At 35.9% G+C, this 24697-nt stretch overlaps 1 protein-coding gene across 2 annotated transcripts in view; it reads right to left on the bottom strand.

The window, feature by feature from the left end:
* The window catches only part of MINDY3 (MINDY lysine 48 deubiquitinase 3), an 82036-nt gene that overhangs the window by 14862 nt on the left and 42477 nt on the right, over positions 1 to 24697 (bottom strand). For both annotated transcript variants that reach the window (XM_025396470.1, XM_025396469.1), the window contains 2 exons: positions 23503 to 23583; positions 2668 to 2740 (listed from right to left, as the gene is read on the bottom strand). In XM_025396470.1, coding sequence (XP_025252255.1) covers positions 2668 to 2740; positions 23503 to 23583 — 154 coding nt within the window. The remainder of the gene's footprint in view (positions 1 to 2667; positions 2741 to 23502; positions 23584 to 24697) is intronic.

Below are 24697 nucleotides of genomic sequence, written 5' to 3'. Positions count from 1 at the left end.
TAGAGGAGATACATCAAGGTCCCGCAGAAAGTACAATTTTGCTAGTATTCTAAATGAGAAACTAACAGTTAAAAAATATATTTTTGACCTTGTTTTATAAGTATGCTTGATATCAAAATAAGTATTGGGCTCCTAAGATCCTCAAGATTCTGAAACGGGCAGAAATTGCTCAACTAGAAATGAGAGTATCAAATCCTTACTCCGTTAAATTAACAGTTCAAAGTAAACTTAAATTTAGAAAGGTTAAAAAGTACCTCTTTATGACTTTAGCCTTTCAGAAAGATACTGGTAGTAGAGAGAAGGGGAAAGATTGCTGCAACACTTAAAATCTAGTCTTAGTTCTCACATTTAGGTATGTGGCTCTGGAGAAGCAAGGTTTTAATGAGGACATGGAGGTAAAGTGCTGTAGAAATTGTAACATTCCATGCAAATGCCACACATCATTCTTAGACAGATCCCCACTTACATACCAGGTTTATGTTCCAAATGATCAGTACTAAATCACTTGTTTAGGTTATGGAAGATGTGGTCTCATAGAGGCAATGCTATAAATGATGATTCGCCTGTACATGTCTATTTAATTAGGAATATACCCACAGCACAGTGTTAACAGTGTGACTGCAAATCCACCCAGTCAGATACCCGGGTTTAGCAACCAGGGGTGGGAGCTAAAAGTGAGATTAAGATATAAAAATACTCCTGGGTACCTTCAGTGTCCTTCTAGGTCAGTTATTCTACGAGCATTCTGAAGAGTGTGACAAAGGATAACTGTCCCTATACCAGTCTCTGCTAAATGGAAACTATATCTAAATGCTTGTAAGAACTTTTTGTATACTAAGTGTTCTGAGAAAGCGTGATTTGCTTACATCTTGAAACAAAAGCATACCATTTGGAGAAAGAAAATTAGCCGATTAGTCTGTAAGTGATTGAAAAGAATAAAAACTGAAAAATTAATCTACTTTTAATCCTTCTACTTCTTAGAGCTATCACATAGCTAAACCATGAACAGTGTGAAATTTAGATGAAAAGTAGATTTTATCTTCTTCCTAAGTCATATATAGAGGCATAGTTTCTAAGCTATCTGAATAAATTTTGCTTGATTTAATAATTCAGTTTATAGTCCTGATAAGTTGTTACACATAACTCTGTAGATTAAAACCATTTAATAATTTTCTTTGTCTAGTAGAAATACAGCAAATTTATTTTCATATGCATCTCTCACAACTCAATTCTGAAATAACTGCACTGATTATAAGTTATGTTTTAGTATTGGTAATCTGAGAAGTTCTAATTTTCCTTGGTACATTGTAAAAGAATAGTACAAGCCTGCTACCTCATTAGTGATTACTGAAAGCAAACAAAGCTACTACTTTTGACAACTGTCTCCTATTTTAACAACCTTAACTTCAGTATCTTTGCAGCACTGATGAAATTTTTTTAGTCTTACAACATCAGCCTTCTAAAGTTTAGGGCTCCTATGTCTGCTCTGAAGGCATTTTTTCATGCCTTTATTCTTTAATAGTTACTATCTCCTAAGATTTTCTGATCCTCTCCTTGTATGTTTCTTTTCTCAAGAAACTCATTCATTCCCAGTTTCAACTGTGGTTCCCAAATCTTCACTAGTAAAACACAACACAACACTTAACGATTACATGAAAGCCATGTGTTTGGTTTTGGGAATGTTCGTAGTTATACTGGGTTAAGAATACGACTATTACCTTGGACAATCGCTTGAACCACTGGGCAAGGTGCTTTCTACATTATTCATTTAATATTCATAATGCCTCTAAGAACTAGGTACAGTCGTTCTAACAATGATACCTAAGAAAACAGCAGACCTAAAAGTAACTAGCCTAAAGTTATCTGCTAGTAAGTGCTAACAGTATATTCTTAGAATTTGCATGACATGGATTTTCAGAGAGGAAAAGAGCAGAAAACTAAGTGTAAAAAGTTGCAAGATAGAAGAAAGTATATTCATAAAGATAACTGAATCCATTTAGGTGTCCACAAGGACTTCACTGATCCAGCAACTTCCATTTCTACATGGTACTTTGTAAGGGAACTTTCAGGTATGACAACTTAGTTTTGAAGTTATACTTGAAAGGTCAGTGAGTTAGCTATAATAAAGTCGTAACTGTTACCTAAATATGTAAACACAAAAGTGATCAAAACAACCTCGGTGACAATGACTCAGCAGACATTTTAATGATATATAAAACTATACTTTGTTAGGTAGAATAGCTAAGCATAGGCTCCAAAGTGAATGATTCAGATGATCTTCCTCTGCTTCTTTATCCTGGGAGGTCAATTATACAGAAATATCCTGGAAGATCTGTTTATTTAATATTCGTTTGCATAAATAAAGAAGAAAATGACTTACTTTTCAAACAGTTTGTTCAAAAGGTGGTATTTTTCCCTGTTTGGGGTCAAGATTAATCAGAGGTCAACTACACCTTCAGTACTCCAAGAAACCCAACTCAACAAGGACTTGTGTGCTATTTCATTTGTTCACATTTTCACTATTTTCCTTTTAAAATGTTCAAGAAACACAACTTACGTTTCATTAAATAACCCAATATATCTTTTGAATAAAATCAGGTAGGTATCAATGTATTTCAAACATATGAAGACATAAAACACAGAGATGATGTTAATAAAATCTTTTACCTTCTGGGTCGTAGGTTTGAAAAACTCTTCTGGCTTGTTCTGAAGGAGCTTCAGGGGCAACTAAAGCCATATCCTGAAAAGATAAGAAGCACGTTGTCAACTAGCTATAGTATCATGACATTAAAAAGAAAACAGATACTAGGGTAGGGAGACATAATGACATTGGAGTCAGAAGACTTTGAGTTACATTTGTATCACAGATGTGTAATGAGATAGGTCATAAACTCTCCAGGTCATGTATTTTACATTTGAAAAATGGCAATAAAACTTCAACCACAGAAAATTGTTGTGAACAATACATGTGAAGCTTTATATAAATACTTAAAATACCGGGGAAAAAAGTCTAATATACGGGCAATTACTATAAAAATGTAGCATGAAAAAAAAAAAAAACACAAAACAAACACAAAAACAAAACCCGAATCATTTTTTTCCACATTTTTTTGTTCAGGTAAGAAGAAATAAAATATACTCTAGTTTTCAAATATTCGAAAATAAAATCCAGAGATTTATTATAGCAAATAATGATACAATTAGATAGCAATGCATTAAAAATTTTAATTTAGTAACCTAGTCAAAGCTCAATCAAGTTCTACATGTCCAGAATTTTAATTTTTCAGAACTCAAAGGAAACACCCTAGAGACAGAAATTTCTTTCCCCCATAAAACAAATTCTCTACCATGACTAATTTCTCACAGAAAACATTTATCAGGATTCAAAGCACAAAATTTGTGTTATCTTTGATTCTTTACATTTACCCCACATATCTAAGCCATTACGAAATTCTACTTGACACACATGAATCTAAAATGTAGGCTCTTGTTGTTTACCTTTGGTTAGCTTTTACCTATAATTATCTTTGCCTATAATGGTGTTCACTCAGACAAACGTCATCAGAGAGTAAGTTTCCAAGTATCCCTTCCTACTACCTTGAATCCTTTTTATGGGGTACAAATGTTAAAATCTAAAATGCTGTTCCCCTGTGGACACAATTTTTGCAAGAAATGTACTTCTTAACTGTTATTCTAATATCTCACCTGTTCACGGGTGAAGAAACTAAGAATCAGAGGAGTTCTAACTCAACCATGAGGACTCGGTTCCTGAAAACCTTATTTATAAAAAACAGGAATGGGAACTAAAACAAGGCAACCTGTGCAAGCCCTTACACATTTTTCATGTATTATAATAAAAGGTAAAGCAACTTAAAAACCACTTGATATTTTTTAACATCTGTAAAATTTTGTAATGTACAGTTGTCTCTCATTTACAATCCCTGGCTAGAAACTTCTTAGGCACACCCTTCACTGCATTTCCAACATTATTTTGCTGATAATGTGTATGCCCAAGTGACATGTTTTTCCTTTGGCTTAACTTTCAATGCCTTTTTGATTTTATGATCTAGTCCTTTATTGCTGGACCCTTGAACTGTATCTAGTCTTTTGCTGTTACAAAAAATGCTGAATCAAATAAACGTGAACATGTAACATCAGAAACTTGCAGTTATATTTGCACAGCAGGTCACCAGAGTGGGATGGCTGGGTCAAAGAAAGGTTTACTTTAACCCGAACAATATTTTTTTTTTTTTTTTTTTTGAGACGGAGTCTTGCTCTGTTGCCCAGGCTGGAGTGCAGTGGCGCAATCTCGGCTCACTGCAAGCTCCGCCTCCCGGGTTCACGCCATTCTCCTGCCTCAGCCTCCCGAGTAGCTGGGACTACAGGTGCCCGCCGCTGCGCCCGGCTAATTTTTTCTATTTTTAGTAGAGACGGGGTTTCACCATGGTCTCGATCTCCTGACCTTGTGATCCACCCGCCTCGGCCTCCCAACCGAACAATATTTCTTAAAAACCCTCTTTCCTTTTTCTGATACATTACCAATATAGCCTTAGCTCTATAATTAACTTTTATCCCAAAGCTAGGATTGCAGTGTTGGCTCTCAGATTTAGGGAGCAATTGCTGACACATGGGTTATTATTATTCCTCAGTTCCCTTTATCACTCCCAAACCTTAGTTGCAGATTTCTACATTTATTCTAGTATAAGCTTTAGCTCCCTTAACTATTTCTAACACATTTTTCTTTTTCAATTGTCTCCATTTGACTGTTGAAATTTGTAGACGAACACTATAACCTTTGAAATTCTGGCTGAGAAGGTACATGGTTAACAGATCAAATTTTATGCAGAGGGGAACTTACAGGGGCACAAAATCAGGATACAGTTACTCTTTCTATTCACCATCTGTTCCATTCTCAACCTTTTTTTGGGTCACTAATAAGTGAGGAAAAGTTTTAAAATGAGTTTTAAGATATTGCTGGAAATTTCTAAGTATTACTTAAAACTATGATCTAAATAGAAGAAAAGGGAGTATCAGGTTATTTTTTTCTGGGTTAAACTAAATCTTTATGGGGGAAAGGTAGTAGAAATGTAACTGATGCATTACTTCAATATTGCTACAAAGTAAAGTTTGGGAAATTGTTGTTGTTTACATAGTTAAGGGAAGCAAGTAAAATTCCAGATTTTAGCCATAGAAGGTTTAGATCAGATTCTCTGGCATTAAGGAGCTGAAAGTTCTGGAGTGTAAAAATAATTTAAAGCAAACTACCTGATGCCTTTTCTCTAAGTGCCATGTGTTTTTTAAAAAAATACTCTGCTAGTGGTTGGGTGCTGGGGGTCATGCCTGTAATTCCAACACTTTGGGAGGCCAAGGCGGGCAGATAACGAGGTCAGGAGTTAGAGAGCAGACTGGCCAACATGGTTAAACCCCGTCTCTACTAAAAATACAAAAAATAGTTGGGTGTGGTGGCGGGCTCCTGTAATCCCAGCTACTTGGGAGGCTGAGGCAGGACAATCATTTGAACCTGTGAGACCGAGGTTGCAGTGAACCGAAATCATGACATTGCACTCCAGCCTGGACGACAGGGCAAGACTCTGTCTCAAAAAAAAAACAAAAAAATAAAAAAAACTACACCAACGTAGAACGAAATTAAAGTAAACCTTAAAGAAAAGTATACCACTTATCTCTTTCTTGCCTCTGGTTATGAATAGGCTATACAAGCTCGCCTGCTATAGAAAGAGCAGTTGGAACTCAGGCAAATGTCCTGGTAGACTCTAGTTAACACATGTTCATTTAGAGCAGGGTTTGGTAATCATTTTTCTGTAATGGGCCATTGAGTAAATTTTTATGTTTTGCAGGGCACATGGTTTTAGCAGCAAAATACATGACCATGGCTATGTTCCAATAAAACTTAACTTTACCAAAACAGGTAGTGACTTGATTTGGCCTGAGGGCCATCTGCTGACCCATGATTTAGGTAATATATTACATACTTTTTTCCCCCCAAATGCTCTAGTATTTATTTTTTTGAGATGGATGGAGTCTTGCTCTGTTGCCCAGGCTGGAGTGCAGTGGCGTGATCACACCTCACTGCAACCTCTGCCTCCCAGGTTCAAGCAAATCTCTGCCCCAGCCCCCCAAGTAGCTGGGATTACAGGCACTCGCCACCATGCCCAGCTAATTTTTGTATTTTTAGTAGAGATGGGGTTTCACTATTTTGGCCAGGCTGGTCTTGAACTGCTGACCTCTTGATCCACCCGCCTCGGCCTCCTAAAGTGCTGGGATTACAGGCTTGAGCCACTGCGGCCAGCCCTTAACATTTATTAAACATGCCAACTTTTTGATATATGGGGGCAATAAAGACATCTTAATCACCTTTACAGATTTTTACAAAGAATATATTTTGGCTATTATCAGAAATAGAAAAGAGGGCAGGGAATTCTAGCTAGAAGGAATGGAATCATGAAAGGCAGGGAGATGTGACTTCATAGCACACAGGGAAACTGAAAAATGCGAACAGGACTCAGAACTGTGACAGAAAAGGAGGACTTAGGAAGGGAAATGAGCTTCGACAGAAGAATGAATTTGATTTTTGAACTTTTAGAGTTTGGAGGTAATGGTTAAACATCCAAGTAGAATACATGGAGTTATCTTAATACTTGGCACACTACAAACACTCACTGTTTGCCAACTGCGAGCTTCTCGTGAGCTATTAGAAATAGAATACTAGTGTTAGACTGAGGTTATGGCTGGGGAACCTGCCAGGGAAAATACTGAAAACTGATGAAAGCAGATTCCTTCAAAGAACTAAGAAGCAAGTACAGTTGATCCTCAAACAACACGGATTTGAACTGCATGGGTCCATTTATATGTGAAATTTTTCTCAATAAATATATTGGAAATTTTTCTTGAAAATTTGCAACAGTTTGAAAAACTCACAAACTGTGCAGCCTAGTGATATTTTCAAAAATTAAGAAAAAACTAAGTATGCCATGCATGCATAAAATATATGTAGATACTAGTCTATTTTTTTTTTTACTACCATGAAATGCCACAAATCTATTACAAAAAGTTAAAATGTACCAAAACAGGGGCATACAGACCATACCTGGCACCATTCACCATCAAGAGATGTAAACAAATGTAAAGATGCAGTATCAGATCATAACAGCATGAAATTAACTTTAGTGCATACTGTACTACTGGAATAATTTCATCACCATCTCCTGATGCTATTGTGGTGAGCTTGTGTTGTATCTGCTTAAAGCACAAGTGTGGTGCTAATCATCTCCGCATGTGCAGCCCATCGCTCCAGTGAATTCCACATCACAGTAAAAAGTGATCCGAAGCAGTCCTCACATACTTTTCATCATGTTTAGTGCAATACTGTAAATCTTGAATGAAACCATGGGACCCATATGAAGTGCCACTAGTGATGATGGAAATGCTCCCAAGAAACAAAAGTCTGGACGTAAGAAAAAGTGGAATTGCTTGATATGCACCATGGATTGAGGTCTGCTGCTGTGGATGCTCACTATGTCAAGAGAAATGAATCCAGCCTAAGAATATCATAAAAAAAGAAAAGGAAATTCGTGAAGCCATTGCTGCAGCCATACAAATCTTCCACTTTTTGCAAAATACCTCCTTGTACAAAAAATGCGACTTGTAAGTGCAGGATTGCTATAGGAAAGGCACACCTTTAGATTCTAATAAGATTCAAGAAAAAGTGCAATCATTATACGACAAGTTAAAGCAAAACAAAAGTGAAGGAGCTAAAGGTGGAGAACTTAATGCCAGCAAAGGATGGTTTGATAATTTTAGAAACTGGTTTGGCTTTAAAAATATCAAGGTAACAGGAGAAGCAGCTTCTGCTAACAAAGAGGCAGCAGGTAAGTTCTCAGAAACCATTAAGAAAATCTTTGAGAAGAAAGAGTATCTGCCTGAACAGGTTTTTAATGTGGACAAAGATGCCCTATTCTGGGGGGAAAAATGCCATAAAGAACACTTATAAGTAAGGAACAGAAGCAAGCACTAGGATTTAAGACAGGAAGCAAAAGGCTACTGTTTTATGCAAATACAGTCAGGGTGATGATCAGGACTGCCCTTATCTATAAAACTGCTAACCCCAAGCCTTGAAGGGAAAAGACACCACCAGCTGCCAATCTTTTGGTTGTACAGGAAGGCCTGGAAGAGAACGCTTTCTCTGGATCGGTTCTATCAATGCTGTGTACCCGAAGTTACATAGTACCCTGCCAGTAAGAGACCACCTTTTAAAGTTCTTCGGATATTGGACAAAGTCCCTGGCCACCTAGAACCCCATGAGCTCACCACCGAAGGCATCAAAGGAGTTAACTGCCCTCTAACGCAACATCACTAATACAGCCTCTAGATTAGGAGGTCATAAGCACCCTTGAGGCTCATTACACACAGTACTCTGCAGAAAAGATGGTTATTCCTATTAAACAGAACCCCAACAGCAAGAACAACATGGAAGTCTGGTAGGATTACACAGCACTGAAGAGGCCATCATTGTTACAGAAAAAGCTAATCCATCCAGCCCAAAACATATTCCTGCTAGAGAAGACTGTGTCCAGATATTGTGTATGACTTCACAGGATTTACACAGCCAATCAGGGTAAAGGGTTTCAAGATACAGATCTCGGAGAAATTCAAGAGCTAACAGACACCACATCAGAGGAAATAACAGAAGATAGTTTGATAGAGATGAATGCTTCTGAACCAGTGCTGGACAATGAGGAAGGTGATATATAAGAAGCAGGACCAGAATACAAACTGACATTCATCTTAATTTTAACATATTCTTTTCTCCAGCTTATGAGAATCCAGTATATAATACATATAAAATACAAAATATATGTTAACCTACTGTTGGTTAAGGTAAGGCTTCCAGTCAACAACTGGCTAACAGTAGTTAAATTTTTGAGGGAGTCAGAAGTTATATGTGGATTTTTGACTATGCAGGGGGTTAGCACCCTAACTCCCATGTTGCTCAAGGGTCAATTATGTTTTCAAAAACGAATTGCATTAGTCTATTTTCACACTGCTATAAAGATACTACCTGAAGCGGGGTAATTTATAAATAAAAGGTTTAATTGACTCATAGATCTGCATGGCTGGGGAGACCTCAGGAAACTTACAATCATGCCAGACAGTGAAGGAAAAGTAAGCGCCTTCTTCACAAGGCAGCAGGGAAAAGAGCATGCAGGGGAAGCACCAGATATATATCAACCAACCAGATCTCCTGAGAACTCACTATCAGAAGAACAGAATGGGGGAAACAGCCCTCATGACCCAATCGCCTCCCACCAGGTCCCTCCTTGCGATGGGAGATGAGATCTGGGTAGGGACAAACAGCCAAATCGTATCAGGAATTAAGGCAACTTATTGGTTGAAGTTAAGTGTAAAACAAGTAACTCAAAACCCTGTTTGTGGGGAAATGATAACAAACCCATTTGTTAGCTATCTAAACAGAAACTCTTTTTCCTCCCAACAAACAATCCAGCGATATTGGTTAGGTTCCAAATAACAAAACCACCAACTATAACTGCCATTACTAATAAAACAAACTGTGTCTTAAACAAGAAAAAAAAATCATGTTTTCCTTTTTTGGTCTCAGTCATATACTACTAACAGCTAATTTGGTCAACTCCTTAGGCATTAACTCTTAATCATATCACTTAAAAAAGATGTGTTTATACTACAGGATGAAAAAAGAAAATGAAAAGAGAAAAAACCCAAGAGATTATTGTAAATTCAAATGGAAATATTCCAGAAGTTTTCTTTCACAAATCAAAACCAGTACATAGTCTTCTAAAGTGATTACTGGCTTGCTTATTTTGAGTGTTTACAATGCTTTTTGGATTACCATAGAAAATGATCTTTTAGTTAAACCTTGTTTAAATTTATGTAATGTTTAAATGTTTAGAGATGTAATCAGAAAAAGTTACAAAACCACCTTCTATTCCCATTAAAGTGTTTCATTTTGCAGTTCTTTTAACTCTGTAATTTTAATTCAAATTATAAACACTAATTTTTACCAATTTATTTAACTTAAACACTTGTAAACAGGGTTCCTAGTAAAAAGATCTGTAGAAAAATCCATGTAGCAAACTTAACATTCAATATACTGCATATTTGCATAGCAAGTTTGAAGAGCAAGTATAGAATTCCATTCAATTGAAAGTGTTTTACTGCCGTATTTTTCTTATTGTACGTAAAACGGTTAGAAAGAATGTAATAACTTTATAAATGTGAAGAGGAGGATTCTACCCCTCAGATTTTCCATTTCCAAAATGTAATATAGCAACAGTTTTTAGGTTCCATATGTAGTATATTTTCTCTAACTATACACAAAACCATAATTTCTTAATCATTTGGCAGGCTTAATAGATGGTAGAGAAAAACCCAGTCTGTGCACTCAAGGTCGCAGTCTAACAGAAGAGAGAAAAACATGCTACTCTATCTTTACTTCCATGAATATTATTAAAATTATCCTAAGAAAATTATATTCTAGGATGAAGTTCTAACAAATATACACTAATCCTATACTCCCCCCCAACACACACAAAAAAACCCCCCATGAATGATAATTAAGTAAAGGGATTCCAAGGTCAGCAAATATAGTTGCATTTTCTTTTCTTCATCCCTAGTTGTAATACTTAGGAGAAAATTTCAACATGTACTGCATTTGGAACTCTTTTAGGTACCCTCAGTAGGAACAGACCCTACACACATAAGACTCAACTATTACATACTGTTTTAGTTAGCAATTAAAGCTCTGATTTATCATCGAAATTATTTTTATTGTAAAAGCAGTTCTTTATATTAGTCTGATATAATCACATGATTTTATCAGAGGAATTTATATTCAACCAATTTACTGGTCAACAGGGATTGCTAAACAATATAGCTTTTAAAATTATCTAGCCTCACTCAGCTTAATTGCAGGGAGTTGGGGATGGAGGTAGGTGGACCAAGCTGTTAATGGGACTAATAGCCTACAATCATGAAACAGATATCTCCTTTTCACGCAGCTCTGTATTATCAGTGTAACTATTCACTGTTCACCATAAACCTTTTAAAATGTTGTAACATTAGCCATCCTTCCAAACACCTACTGAAATATAAGGCCTGTGTACAGTGGGTTGGCTGGGGATAAGTAGTTCACGACTGAAAAGGTCTTTAAAGTTTATTCATTAAGCCTTTCATCATTATGAAGAGCAATCTGCTGTCATGATTCATCAAAGAACCTCCGAGAGCATCGTCATCTAACTTCAAGAATGATTGCTCATATATTTATGACACTTTAGCTTGCAGACAACATTTTATAGTGTTAAAAGTCCCTCCAATAAATAAATAAATAAAAGGTAATTGGTATATAATTTACCTTTAAGTAAAATTTTACTTTATAATGTTTCACCTTTAGTCTTTGCTTACTATCTATATTTATGACCAAATAATTTGGGAAATAGATTTTAAGTCAATTAAATTATCTCAAAACATAGTGCGTCATTAGCACCAGCAAGATTAACAGAATTCAGTTAATCCCAATATCTGAAAGCAGGAAGGATGGTGGTCTTTTTTCTTACTCTTTCATTCTTTTCCAAATAATGTGTAAAGCCCAGGTCACCTCCACAGTAGCCCACTGCTGTGAGGCACCAATCTGTGTAATATGGGCAGAGAAGCCAGGGTAGGAAACACGGCAGAGAGCCCTCTGAGGTTCCTCCTCTAGAAACACAGACTCTAAATGCACAAGTGGAAATAAGGCAGTGGGAGAAGAAGTTTCTAACAGATGTGATCTACTCTTGTGCCGTAATTAGTAAAATCATTAATGAGTGAGCTGCTGACTCTCCAAATTATCATAATTGACCAACTCACTTTAAAAAATCCGTCGAGCTTTTCTTGATGTTAGGTGATGTTCTTGGAGGTTCTTTGATTATTCATGAAAGCAGATTGCTCTTCATAATGATGAAAGGCTTAATGAATATACTTTAAAGACCTTTTCAGTAATAAACTACTTATCCCCAACCAACCCACTGTACACAGGCCTTATACTTTAGTAGGTGTTTAGAAGGATAGTTAACGTTACATTTTAAAAGATTTCTGGTGAACAGTGAATATTTATACTGGTAATACAGATAAAGGTACCTGAAAAAATAAAGTTACTCTTTATTTCAAAGTTAGGACTCTTTGTATCACTGGAATTAATTTAAACTGTTCAATCACCTAGATACAAGGTAAGCGATGGTGGTAGATATTATTGTTCCCAATTAGTTGCTGCTTCCTCCTTCTAAGAGGATTATTTGTCACTGTCTGTTGCTAAGTGACGTGAAGTACCTGTCTGTGAAAGGGGCCTACTTTCGTGCCTATGTGACATCAGATTTAGCCAGAGAAATACAACTGGGAGTGACATTATGCCAGCTCCTAGCAGAAGCTTTAAGTGCCACCATCTGGTTTGGCCAGGAGTCTTGTTCTTTTTCCTCTGAGAACTGCACATTCCAGGCAGAGGCTACTCCTTAAGCCCAGATTTTAAAATAAAGGAGACACGTGGAGCACACCTGCAGCTGACATGTAAGTTACGAGGGCGGTAAGCTTTGGGCTGGGTGTGTTGGGGAGAGGGTGGCAGTGGTGTGTTCCAGTACAGGCAAAAAGAGGGTACATTGTTTTTAGAGATGTTAAAACATTCTCAAATTCCTTTTTGCCATCACCACATGCAGGCAAATCTAAACAATGTCAGTGGTCAAATACTCCTTCTACCCGCAGGACGGGTCGTTCTCATCGCCCCCTTCTTGAATACCACTGTGTACATGACTGAAATGTCAGGGTTGTTGGTTACTGCAGCAAGCTGGCGAAAGGGATTAAAACCTAATATACTGGCTTGGGCTGTATGTTGCTTGTGCCACATGTATTCTATTTGATCTTCCTATTGAGAGCAGTCTACATTTTCCTCTTGTGTCTTCCCTCATGCTACCCAGGGACTCTGACCTTAACAATGTAAGCTGCACATGGAGGAATCTCCACATATGCAGACTTCATGTTTCCTATGAAAATGAATGCTTAAGAAGATGACTGAAACTGTAGTCCACTCAATACCAATTAATTTAATCTTGGGAGGCTTGGATTAGTATGAACAAAAAGTGAGGGCCCCCAACCAATCCTACCCTCCTTTTCTACAATTTTAAACAAGGTTTGCATGATTAAAAATTACTCACAGTACTCACATTTATAATTTAAAATTTTATCACAGCTGAACAGAGAAGCTTTGATTGTTGACTGAGAAGGCCTTTCTACTTCCATGAATTTGCTTTATATTCATGCCATGGATATTCCTGTTTAGCTTTCTATATCAAGACAGACTTTCATATAGTAAAGATGATTTGGAAATAAATCTGATTATTTAAGCTGGTCCTATAGCTGATTGTCAACCTTTGCTTTCATCTTAATATCCTAGCACAACTAGTATGGTTTAGCTATAATCAACCAATTACTATTCCCCAAATACAGTATTAACTTTCCCATTACAACACTACATCTATACAGCCTTCATTTCATATCAGTCTCAAAGTTACCATGTCCTTTCATTCAAGTATAATCTCTTCTACACCGACTTCTTCCCTCTTCCAGGCTCTACTCCACTCTAGCATAATGAGTTGTTTTCTTGAGGGAGGGAAGTTAAATGCACAGCTCAGAAGCCAGAAGACTGGAGTTTGAATCCTGCCTTGGTACTCACTAGTATCTAACTTTGGAGATGTCATTTTTCTCATTGGCCCCAGACTGTAACACGTAGATGAAAACGACACGTGGCTCACAGGGTTGGTTTGAGGATTAAATGAGGAATACTCCTGAGATGATTAATTAGTATACTGCCTAACACACAGACAACATTCAGTAAATGTTCACAGTAAACTATTACCAAGTATTATTAATCCTTACATTTCAACAGTACTTAGCACAATGCTGAATGTGTGTGACAGTAGGTAGTGTGGGAAATCAGGTAGTGCCACAAGAAGGTAGTAAGTTGGAAGAATACAAGCAACAAGAGAGTAGGAGAATCAGTGGACACAATACGAATGATGGAAGGCTGGACCAGGAATGCTGAGCAAGATTTTGATAAGCACATTCTGGGCAGAGGGTAACATAAGCAAAGCGTGTGCATACACACGCAAAAATCTCCCAAATTAAACTCAGTAAGACTTAGTGATGGTCATCTATTAACCGTATAAGACCTTTTTTTGTACTCTGCTATCAACTCTACTGGCTATAATTTTTTTCTATCAATTCTAAACAGATAGCTCAGGGTGTGGGCTTAAAGTTACTGACTCTTAATTAAAACTCACAGGCTTCATTCCTAACAGAATACTTCTAGGCCCTTCCATCAGTATTTTATCTTTAGACAATTACTTGGATACTATTGTAGGAGAAAAAGAAAAATTCAGTGGAAGAGAGAGACTTCTTCCAGGAAGGCTGACATCACTGATGACTGAGAAGTAATACCTAAAAGAAAAAGAAAATTCGGGGAAATCACAAACACCAGATATACAAATACCGCTGCATAAGGCAAAGAGTACATAAGGGTAATTGATGTTCACTTGGCTTAAGGAGGCAAGAACATTTATATTTTGAAAGTTTTCTGGTCAAAATGATTAGAAATAAAAAGCTTTAGTATTATGGTGGCACAAGTCATTGGCGTAATCCTAGACTGCTGATGGGGGACAGCCCCAAAGTGTGCTAAGCAGCTAGGAAGGAGTTTGTGATTAAAAATTTACATATTTGTAGTAATTCAAATCATTGAGAATTAAGATGTCCAGATGTCTACCCAAACTTTCCAAGTAGTTCAGATATGAGATTAACTTCAGTATTCTTTAAGTTGCTATTTTAAGGTGTTAAAAGTCACGTAAATTATGATTAAACTACAAATACATTAGCATTTTCCCTATTTCCTTTCTGTACTAGGTAAGGCACAAAATCTCAATATACGCACAAACTCCAGAATTTACTTAAGATAAAAGGATGAGGTAACCAAACTGCAATAAAACACAAAATGCCAACTGTGAATTTTCTTGGAACAGTAAAGCCTATAAAGCATCACTTTACTACTTTTCCTTAACATCGTTTTATTACACGCAGAGAAATGTCAAAGTAGAACTGTCCAATTTTTAAACACCTAAGAGAAACAGGCTCTAACAGTTCACCGCAGTATTCTTCCTGCTACACTAAAGAGTAATAAAAGCAGCTTGTGCTGTAGAAATAATTCTCCCTACATTCCCAGTAACAGATCCCACTGGAAGAACAATCTCAGCTCACACAGCAACAGTTAAATAATTTTTTCCTCCTTAGCATTACATTCAGTTTCTTTATATAAACAGTTGTGTCATGGATTTTCATGTGTTCATACCTGACAAGAAAACTGCTTTATCAAAGGAAAGGTCAAAGGTCAGGTTCTGCACATACACAGAGTCCCTTTATAACCATAAAAGGCAACAAAAAAGGGATGTAAAACTCATCTCCCCAACTTCAAAGGAGAGTTTAAATGGGGTACCAAGCAAATTAGCCACTGATCTTCTGAAGATGAAACTAGATGATATACGTAGGGTTCAACTATTTTTATATTGGATCAACAGCTGTCACTCCACATTGAGATTTAAATGCACAATAAAAACAAGGCATTTATTATGTCTTCCATTTTATACATTCTAAATTCTAGGAATATTTAAAGTAGATTTTCAGATTTAAAGTGCCCATTTTGAATTTGCATTGAAAATTAATTTCGTAATTAGTTCCCAATTTAAGGGAAATTAAGAAACTGACCTAAATAAATTATTCTTAAAACCCAAATATAAAAATAAAAGATGAAGAATCAATGGGGAAAATGATGGTTAGGGAGAAAAAAGAGGACAAATGCCCTAGTATTTGAACACTTAAATAATTATGTATTATTATGAAAGACCTGACTCCTTAAATATTTAACATATTATAAAACAAACGTTACACAGCCTTCATCTAATAAGAGCTAGTTTTTTCTTCTGAAATTAAGGAAAAACAATTCAAAAAGTTAAGTTTAAGTTCTGTATTCCTTAACCATCTACTTTTCAAAGTACATTTCTTTTTACCTGTGCAGCAGGTTCGCATATTTTCAAGTAACCTCATTGAAAGTGCCACAATACGATTTCTGAAGACGCATGCCCACGGGGCACATTCTGTCTCCATGTACAGACTTTTGTTCTGCCATAGCTCAGATGACCTGCTTGGAAAGTTCTCCATCGTACTTAATAGGAATTAAGTTTCCCTCTTTGAAGAGGTCCATTTACGTACTGCATTTCACCTCACCCGTATCCTCTTATTAGAAGTTCTGTGGGAACCCTGCTGCTTGATGACTCTGCAGTTCCTATAAGGTTCCTGAAGTTAGATTCTGTGATATTTCCCTCAGTAGTAACTATACAGCTCTCATTTACATAGGACGGCTTAGATGTATTTCTCACCACCAGACTCCTTAGGATACTATGTCAAGGAGTACAATAACAGTTCTGTTGTTTGATAGAGACAGAGGGTTAGTAAGAAAAGATGACTTTATATCAGACATAAAAGATGATTTATAAAACATGGCAGTTTAAATTAAAAAACTTAAAGTTACATTTCTTCATGAAAGAAATGTTATAAATGATCAACCTGAACATTTTTACAACCTGTTCATACAATTATTAATTTTTAATGATGATTTTCAAGTAAAACTGACTTGTGAAAAATCTCTTTTAATCCTACAAAATGTGTGGGATGATTATAGGTTAGGAGGAGGACTCCAGTACAATTAAAAAGGTAAATTCTGGGTCACTGGATATATCAAATGTAAAGTGACAAGTACATTAAGTAAATACTTTGGCACTGAAAATTAAAATCATGAACCTATACTAGTGCCCTTTAAAAAAATATTTAATTACTTTAAGTCCTAAAAGTAAATAGTTCATTTCAAAAACAAAAACAGATAGTTACGAGGTTATTTCACTGGACAGAAACAGTTTTCTTAACCATCCTCAAATCATGAAAGTAAATTTTTAACATGTTATACAGCATATAGGTAGTTTGACAAAGCTTATTTGTAAATACTCATGACAGCTGTTTCTATTCAATAATATGGGTGGTTTGAATTGGTCAGGTGGGATAGCAAAAGCTAGTTTTTCTATTTGCCCTCCACGTAAGATACAGATCTATTGAATTCTGATGATCCAAGACTATTCAGCAATCTTAAGTGCACTTCCCAACCCCCAACTTATCAAGTAATAACATGGTTATCTCACAATTTTTTAAAGATTGATCTACAGCGTGTTCAATAATGTATCTGGTCAACAAAAAGCCACTGAGCACCTACACTATGCCTGGCACCGCTCTAGGAACTGGCAAACAGTAGGTAACAAAACACAAGAATCCTGCCTTCACAGAGCTTACTACTGAGAGACAGATAATATAGAAAACAAGTAAATACAGAGTATGAATCTAGTACCCAGAATATACTAAAAACTCTTATAACTCAATAACAAAAAGACAAACAACCCAATTAAAAAACAGGCGAAGGACTTGAACAGACATTTATCCAAAGAAGATGTAGAAGTAGACAACAGGCACATAAAAAGATGCTCATTAGTCATTAGGGAAATGTAAATCAAAATTACAATTACCACTTAACACCCACTAGGATGACTATAATAATAATTTTAATAATCCAGTATTGGCAAAGATGTGGGAAAATTCAGTTTTCAAACTATGCCGATTATTTTGATGACGCAAATGAACATGGGCCACAAGCTTCGACTTCTAAAGGAAAGTAGGTTAGGAATAAGGGTAGAGAAGAAAAGAAAAAACAACTCACTAAGAAAATCAAGTCAAATTTAAATAAACATAATTCACAATAAAACCAAAGTTGAAATGTCAAACATATTTTTTTCTGAGGAAGAACAATGCTGTAATTTTAAAACTTAGTCAATATAATACACTACTTTCATCATATTTAATCGCTGAGACCTTAGTTTGTCCTGTATATAAATATGCGAAAATACATTTTTAAAATTTACTTACAAAATTTAGAAAAAGGAGCCAAAGCCATCAACCACTTGCCATCACAATATTTTCAGTGCTAGTCCTGAGACTATGTATAGATTAATATTTGTGAAAATTTTGGAGGTGATATTCACTTCTAACACAACACACAGACAAATTATTCCAAAACTGCAATGTATTTAAAGTAGTGGCATATATATTTGAATGTCACTGATTTAAAGGAAATACTTTTAAATCATGAAAATTGAACTCAAAAGTGCTACTATTTAAGAAAATGTCAATTTGTGCTTCATCTTACTTGTAATATAGTTAACATTACTCATAATTTTTGCCCAAAGTCATTAATTTGCTTCAGGAAAAAGATAATATATGTGCACTTTCTCCTATTACTAGGGTCTAAACCATAAAGCTTTCATTCCTACAAAAATTTAATTACGTGTATAGAACATATAAAACTAGAACTTATAATCTAAAACTTAAGAATAAAACTTTCTAATTAGATGCTTAATTCAGTTTTCCATGTACATTTGCAATAATGCTTAATTCTTCATTTTACTTATTTATTTATTTTTTGAGATGGAGTCTTGCTCCTTCGCCCAGGTTGGAGTAAAGTGGCACAATCTCAGCTCACTGCAACCTCCGTTCCCTGGGTTCAAGTGATTCTCCTGCCTCAGCCTCCTGAGTAGCTAGGATTACAGGCGCCCACCACCATGCCTGGCTAATTTCTGTATTCTTAGTAGAGATGGGTTTTTCCATGTTGGTCAGGATGGTCTCGAACTCCTGGCCTCAGGTGATTCTCCTGCCTCGGCCTCCCAAAGTGTTAGGATTACAGGCATGAACCCCTGTGCCCGGCCAATTCTTCATTTTAAGAAAGCAAAATCTTACTTTGTAAATTTCAATGTTCTATTATTTCTGGGGAATAGTATAATTATCCCTTCTCAATTATTCATGCATTAAATATTACTGGCAACATACTTTATTAATTCACTTAACACATATCTTTTTACCCCATACAGAAGGTTAAATTCAATACAGCTTCTGATATTTTACTCTGTCTTAGCTATCACATTTCTACCTTCCTACCCATGCAACATTAGAAAAGTTTTTAATTCCTCTATGGACTGGTTCCTTTGGCATAAAGTATAGATGTGGGTCAAAGGATTCTGACAGCTCTCACTAGTGCTAAATTTAAATTTAAAAACTAAGCAGTTTTTACATGGTGCATCAGTCTACGTAATAGATTGTCTCCCATCACTGCTCTTTGGAAGGAAATACAAGAAAGTGATGTCAGAGAAGCTACAGCATAGCCTGTCTCAGCAAGCTCAGCATGCCTGCCTGAGAGGTATCTCTCATTTCCCCAATCCCACTTATTATGTGATATGCATATAGTGAACAAATTGCTTTAATAATGAGCAGTTACATTCAACAACAGCTAAACTGTTACATACACATTTTCTAAAGCTCTAAGATCTAATCATTAGCCACACCTATCTTATTAGACATTTCTACCCCTCTGCTGCCAAATCCAATCCATCACGCAGTCCTGTCATTCTACCTCAGGAGCAAATCTCTGAAATTCATGCTTATTCCCTCTACCTCACTACCCTGGACCAAATTACACTCGTTGTTTACCTGAAATACAACTAGAGAAGTCTCTTTTACCTATTCCCTGGGTTATCCTTCAATATATCCATTCTCTACAATTAGCCAGAGTTATCTTTTCCAAATGTGAATTTAATCCTGTTCCCTTCCTTCCCACCTCCCCCAAAACTACTCCCAGTACCAATTTTTCATAAGTCCAGTTGTCGTAACTCTTAGTATCAAAGAGTAACATGGCTTGCTGTTCTTCTAGCCTCATCTTCCACCTTGTCTCCCTAATTCTCAGTGCTCCCTCCAGCCCTTGTCTTTCAGTTTGTTCTCACCCCAGTTCATCTGTCTGTCTGTCCTTCCTTGTTTAGGCATGAATTTGCTCTATTTGTGATGTAGAGAATGCTCTTTCCCCTCTCTTCCTCTGCTTTAATCTGATACCTCAGGTTCTCATTTGAGGCATCGATTTTTCAAGGAACCATCCCAGTTTTCCAAAACTACAATAAATTCTTACACCATTACGGACCTGTGCTTTGTCAGCACTCATCACACTTGTAAATTTATGTGATTATTTGAACATCCTTGAGTAACTCAAGGAGAATGTCCGCCTCCATTAAAAACAGGCCCATATCTACTTTTGCTCACCACTGTATTCACAACAGCTGGCGTAATGCCAGGCACATACCAGAGTCCAGTAAAAAGCTGATAATTGAGTATATGAATGAATGAAGACACTTGCAACTATTACCACCTTCACCGCATAAGGCACATGAAGAATTCCACTGTTCTTCACAGGCATTTCACAATGCCAAATTATGGATTGCCTTGAAAATTATGAACTTAAAATAGACTTTTTTACTTAACTGTAACCAGAACAAAAGTCAGCACATGAAATACACCAACAAACATATCAGTTTTATAAAAAAAAAGACATAATATTTACAAGGAACTGCTGGGGAAATATTAAAACAATGTTGTTTGTTTCAGGCCACTGAATGTATAATAAAGCAAACTCACCAAACTCAAAAAAACAAAAACAAAAACAAACAAAAAAAAAGAAAAAAGAAAAATCCACAGCCAAAACTGCTTGCTCAAATGCAGAAATATTAAAGAAGGAAGGGCCGAATAACGGTTCTTCTTATAATTTTCAGAAGAGCAAAATTTCCAGTATTTTTTATGTGGTGAAGACTATAAGAACATCAGTTTATATTTAACAAATCCAAAACAGGACTCAATAAATGTGATCAAGTATTATTGTTCTCATTTGCCATTAAGGTGATCTTCCAGCTTTGTTTTACTTTTATTTCAAGGGGAAAAAAACAATTCTTCACTGGTAACTCATTTTAAAGGTAACATTTCAAACAATCCAAATTCGATATTCTAAGAATGTATATAGATACTGCACAATGAAGCATCACAATGAGTCGTGTAAAATATTCTTAGGGGATATAAATGTCACTGGAACCCAAATGTGGGAAATCTGTCCAAAAGTTTTATTCATTCAACTAATAATTCCTCCCACCCCTAATGTGCTAGACTATATACCAGATCCTGAGACTACACAGGTAAGTCTCAAAACAGTAATAATTAGTATAAAATTCAAGAGTTCCTACACCCACATGGCAGGAGTTTGTGTTTTTCTCTTAACTGCACGTCTCTAATTCAACATGTTACTGCACCTGATGGGGAACTATGAATAAAAAGGTGGGCGAGAGACAGCCCCTGCCCTAGACAAAGTTAACTGGCTGCCATGGAACATGCAGAAAACAGTATGGGAATTAGAAACTGTGTGCTGTGTGACACATGCAACAGCACAATGGGCAAGTGGTATGGGAACCACAAAAGTATCAGGACAGGTAGGAAGACTGTATGTCATAAAAAGAAGGGCCTATTCCACTCTTAGGAACTCCCTCAACATCACTAACTTTTTCAGATAATGTCCTCAGACTCACCGTTCATTTGACACTGTTCCTTGTATTCACCTTCTGTGAAATCTCTCCTACTGTTCTGACAACCAAATCATTTCTTAAATATCAATTATAAAACTTAAGATTTAAAATATTGTCATCTTTTATATTTAACCCTTTTAGTTTCATATAATTAGTTTTCCTTAGAGAATGAGGTTGCAGATAAACATGATTAAAAATTGGTTTGAAAATACATTTTTGTGTGTTAAGTCAGAATTAATTTTCTTTTATGGAAATGTATAAAACGAAATCCTCACTCAGGAATTAGTAATTGTCAGTTTTTGTAGTTCACATTGTGCTTTTTAACTTCCTACTTCAGGAGGGAAATAAATAGCAAAAGCTTTCAGACTAAATGCAATGTATCAGTAACTCTGTACTTTTAGCGTTTAATTTTAAAGCTTTCTGTGCTTAAGAAAAGGTAATTATGTATCTTGCTCTATAACCCCTATCTGGACTTTTGCCAACGCAATAAAATTAAATACAGTAATACATAATTACATTCACGAAAATTAGCATTGTCAATTCAGACTAGGGTACAATTTATACCATTTGTACTTTCTACAGAAACAAACAATAAACTTAGATTGACAAATGTATGCTCAAAAAGCTCAAGGAGAAATCAGGAAAGCACAATGAAGAAACCTCAAAAATACAATTCTGTATCTTTCTACGAACATTCAGCCACCTATCAAGTTACCTATGATCCCAGAGATGTTTAATACATGTTTCTTGAATACTAAAAATGATGATGATGATGACGACCACAGCTAAGATTTACTGAGTATTTAATTTGTACTAGGCACTGCTAATTACTTTGTATTTAAGCCTGACAGCAATTCTAAAAGCTAGGTACTATTATGAATCCCTATTTTAAAGACACAGAAAGGGGGCTGAGAATTGTTAGGAAGTGGCAAGGCTGGGATTAAAACCAAAGTTGTCTGAGGACAAAGCTCTTAACCACTCAATTGTGGAAAAACATGACATATAGATTATAGTTGAGATTTAAAAATAGTTTTGTTATAAGAATTTTGAAACAGAAATATTCAGATATGGCGGAGCACAGTGGCTCACGCCTGTAATCCCAACACTTTGGGAGGCCGGGGTGGGCAGATCACTTGAGGTCAGGAGTTTGAGACCAGCCTGGCCAACACGGCAAAACTGTCTCTACTAAAAATACAATTAGCTGGGTGTGGTGGCACGCACCTGTAGTCCCAGTTACTTGGGAGGCTGAAGTAGGAGAATCGCTTGAACCCAGGAGGCGCAGGTTGCAGTGAGTCGAGATTGTGCCATTGCACCCTAGCCTGGGCAACGGAGTGAGACTCCATCTCAAAAAAAAAAAAAAAAAAAAAAAAAAAAAACACGAAAAGAAATATTCAGATATATTTCAGCTATTTCAATATTGTAATCAGGTATAAATTAAAATTGTGGGAAGTAATCAATCTTAAAAGAGCATTTGACTTCAATACCATTGAAGTACTAATAGATTTTAAAATTTTTTTCAAAGGAGATGCTGTAATTAAAACATTTTACATCATGTATCATCTAAGTTAATCTTGTATCCTACTTACAAAAAAAGCAATGTAAAACTTCAAAATTCAGTTGCTTTCTCCATAACAGTGATTTCTGAAAAAATTCAAAAGCTAAAGCTCTAAAGAAATAAAAAGAAATTATAACTAAATCATGACAGATTTTGATTAAAAGACTCCAGATTTAGAGCAGGAAAACAGTATGTTCTTCGGTATTAGTTTTTGAGATTTTTGAACAATTCATTTGTTGTGGGAATAGACTGAAGTTTGCACAAAGATCCAAACCAAATATGAACTTATAATACTTGTTTGCCTGATGTCATAACTTAAAAAAAAAAATCCTGCTATAAGCATACCTTGGCAAAAAATACGGTGAGGTGAGTCTCACTGCCAACAATCCAAATAGGGAATTTTGGAGATTTCAAGTAAGAACCAACCTAGAACAAATGTAGCAAAATAAAACAAATAAACAAATTAAAAATTTATACTGCCTCTTAAATATTTGCCCATAAATATCTGAAGCATAAAGTGTCCAATTTATATTTAACTGAAATAATGTATTGTGCCCGAGCATCTCACCCACAGAGATCAAATGCTGAATGTAAAAATGAGCATAAAAGACTGTCGGTACTGAGCTTATATTGTACTTTGACATTAAAACAACAACAATATAGATTTAACACAGCTGGAGATAACTATTTAGCTCTAAGAGTCATTCTCAGGTTTTGCTAAAGTTCCTAGATAAAATGACCACTTCTTAGAATTTCAGCATGAAACCTCAAACCCTAAAACTATAAACTTGTTGATAATAACTTTATAAGGAAAATAATTATAGTTTATCAAATGAGTAGATTTATGAATAATCAAAGGGAAAGAACATCTTTGTTCCCAAAGAATCAAGAAAAATTACAGTTTAAACCATTTAAGTATGTAAGTGTCCTGTTATTTGACTCTTCATAATAAAAGGTAAGTTCAAAGTTTCACAATAAGAACAGTCTCTTTAAAATGTATAAAAAGCCCTATTTGTACCCTGCTCTCAAGGTTATATAATCTGTGAACATTACTATACCAAAAACTTGAGAACACAATTGTGTGTGTGTGATTGAGGGAAAAAAAGCATAATACTGAACAAACAGAATAGACTTATGAAACCCAACACGCTCATGTCATTCAATCCCACTCTCATATGAAGACAGAAACTTTAAGTTAAAAATGACGAATCTTACCAATACAATTTGCTGCATTTTCCTTTTTCTCACAGACTGCCTATAATTGGGGAATTCCAAGTGGCTGTTTGCAGCAGTCAGGCCAAAAACTCTTTCCTAATCAGCCAGCAGCCCCTGCTTCAACCACCACCCTGGCCCTGTGGAATTTATTCTTATCACTAGGAGGGAAGTGGAAAATAGGTATTCTTTTGTATCCATGGACAGAGAAACTAAGTATCTTTGTCCTATGATGGGAGGGATGAGTTAGATGTGCTAATGTGGCAATGTTGAGCCAGTAAAGTAGGAAGGATGGTTTGGGAACAGCAGAGAAGAATAAAAGAAAAGG

This window comes from Theropithecus gelada, chromosome 9 (genome assembly GCF_003255815.1).
Source record: "Theropithecus gelada isolate Dixy chromosome 9, Tgel_1.0, whole genome shotgun sequence".
NCBI lineage: Eukaryota > Metazoa > Chordata > Mammalia > Primates > Cercopithecidae > Theropithecus > Theropithecus gelada.
Note: the sequence above shows the minus strand (reverse complement) of the source record. Positions and strands in the feature narration are given on the sequence as shown.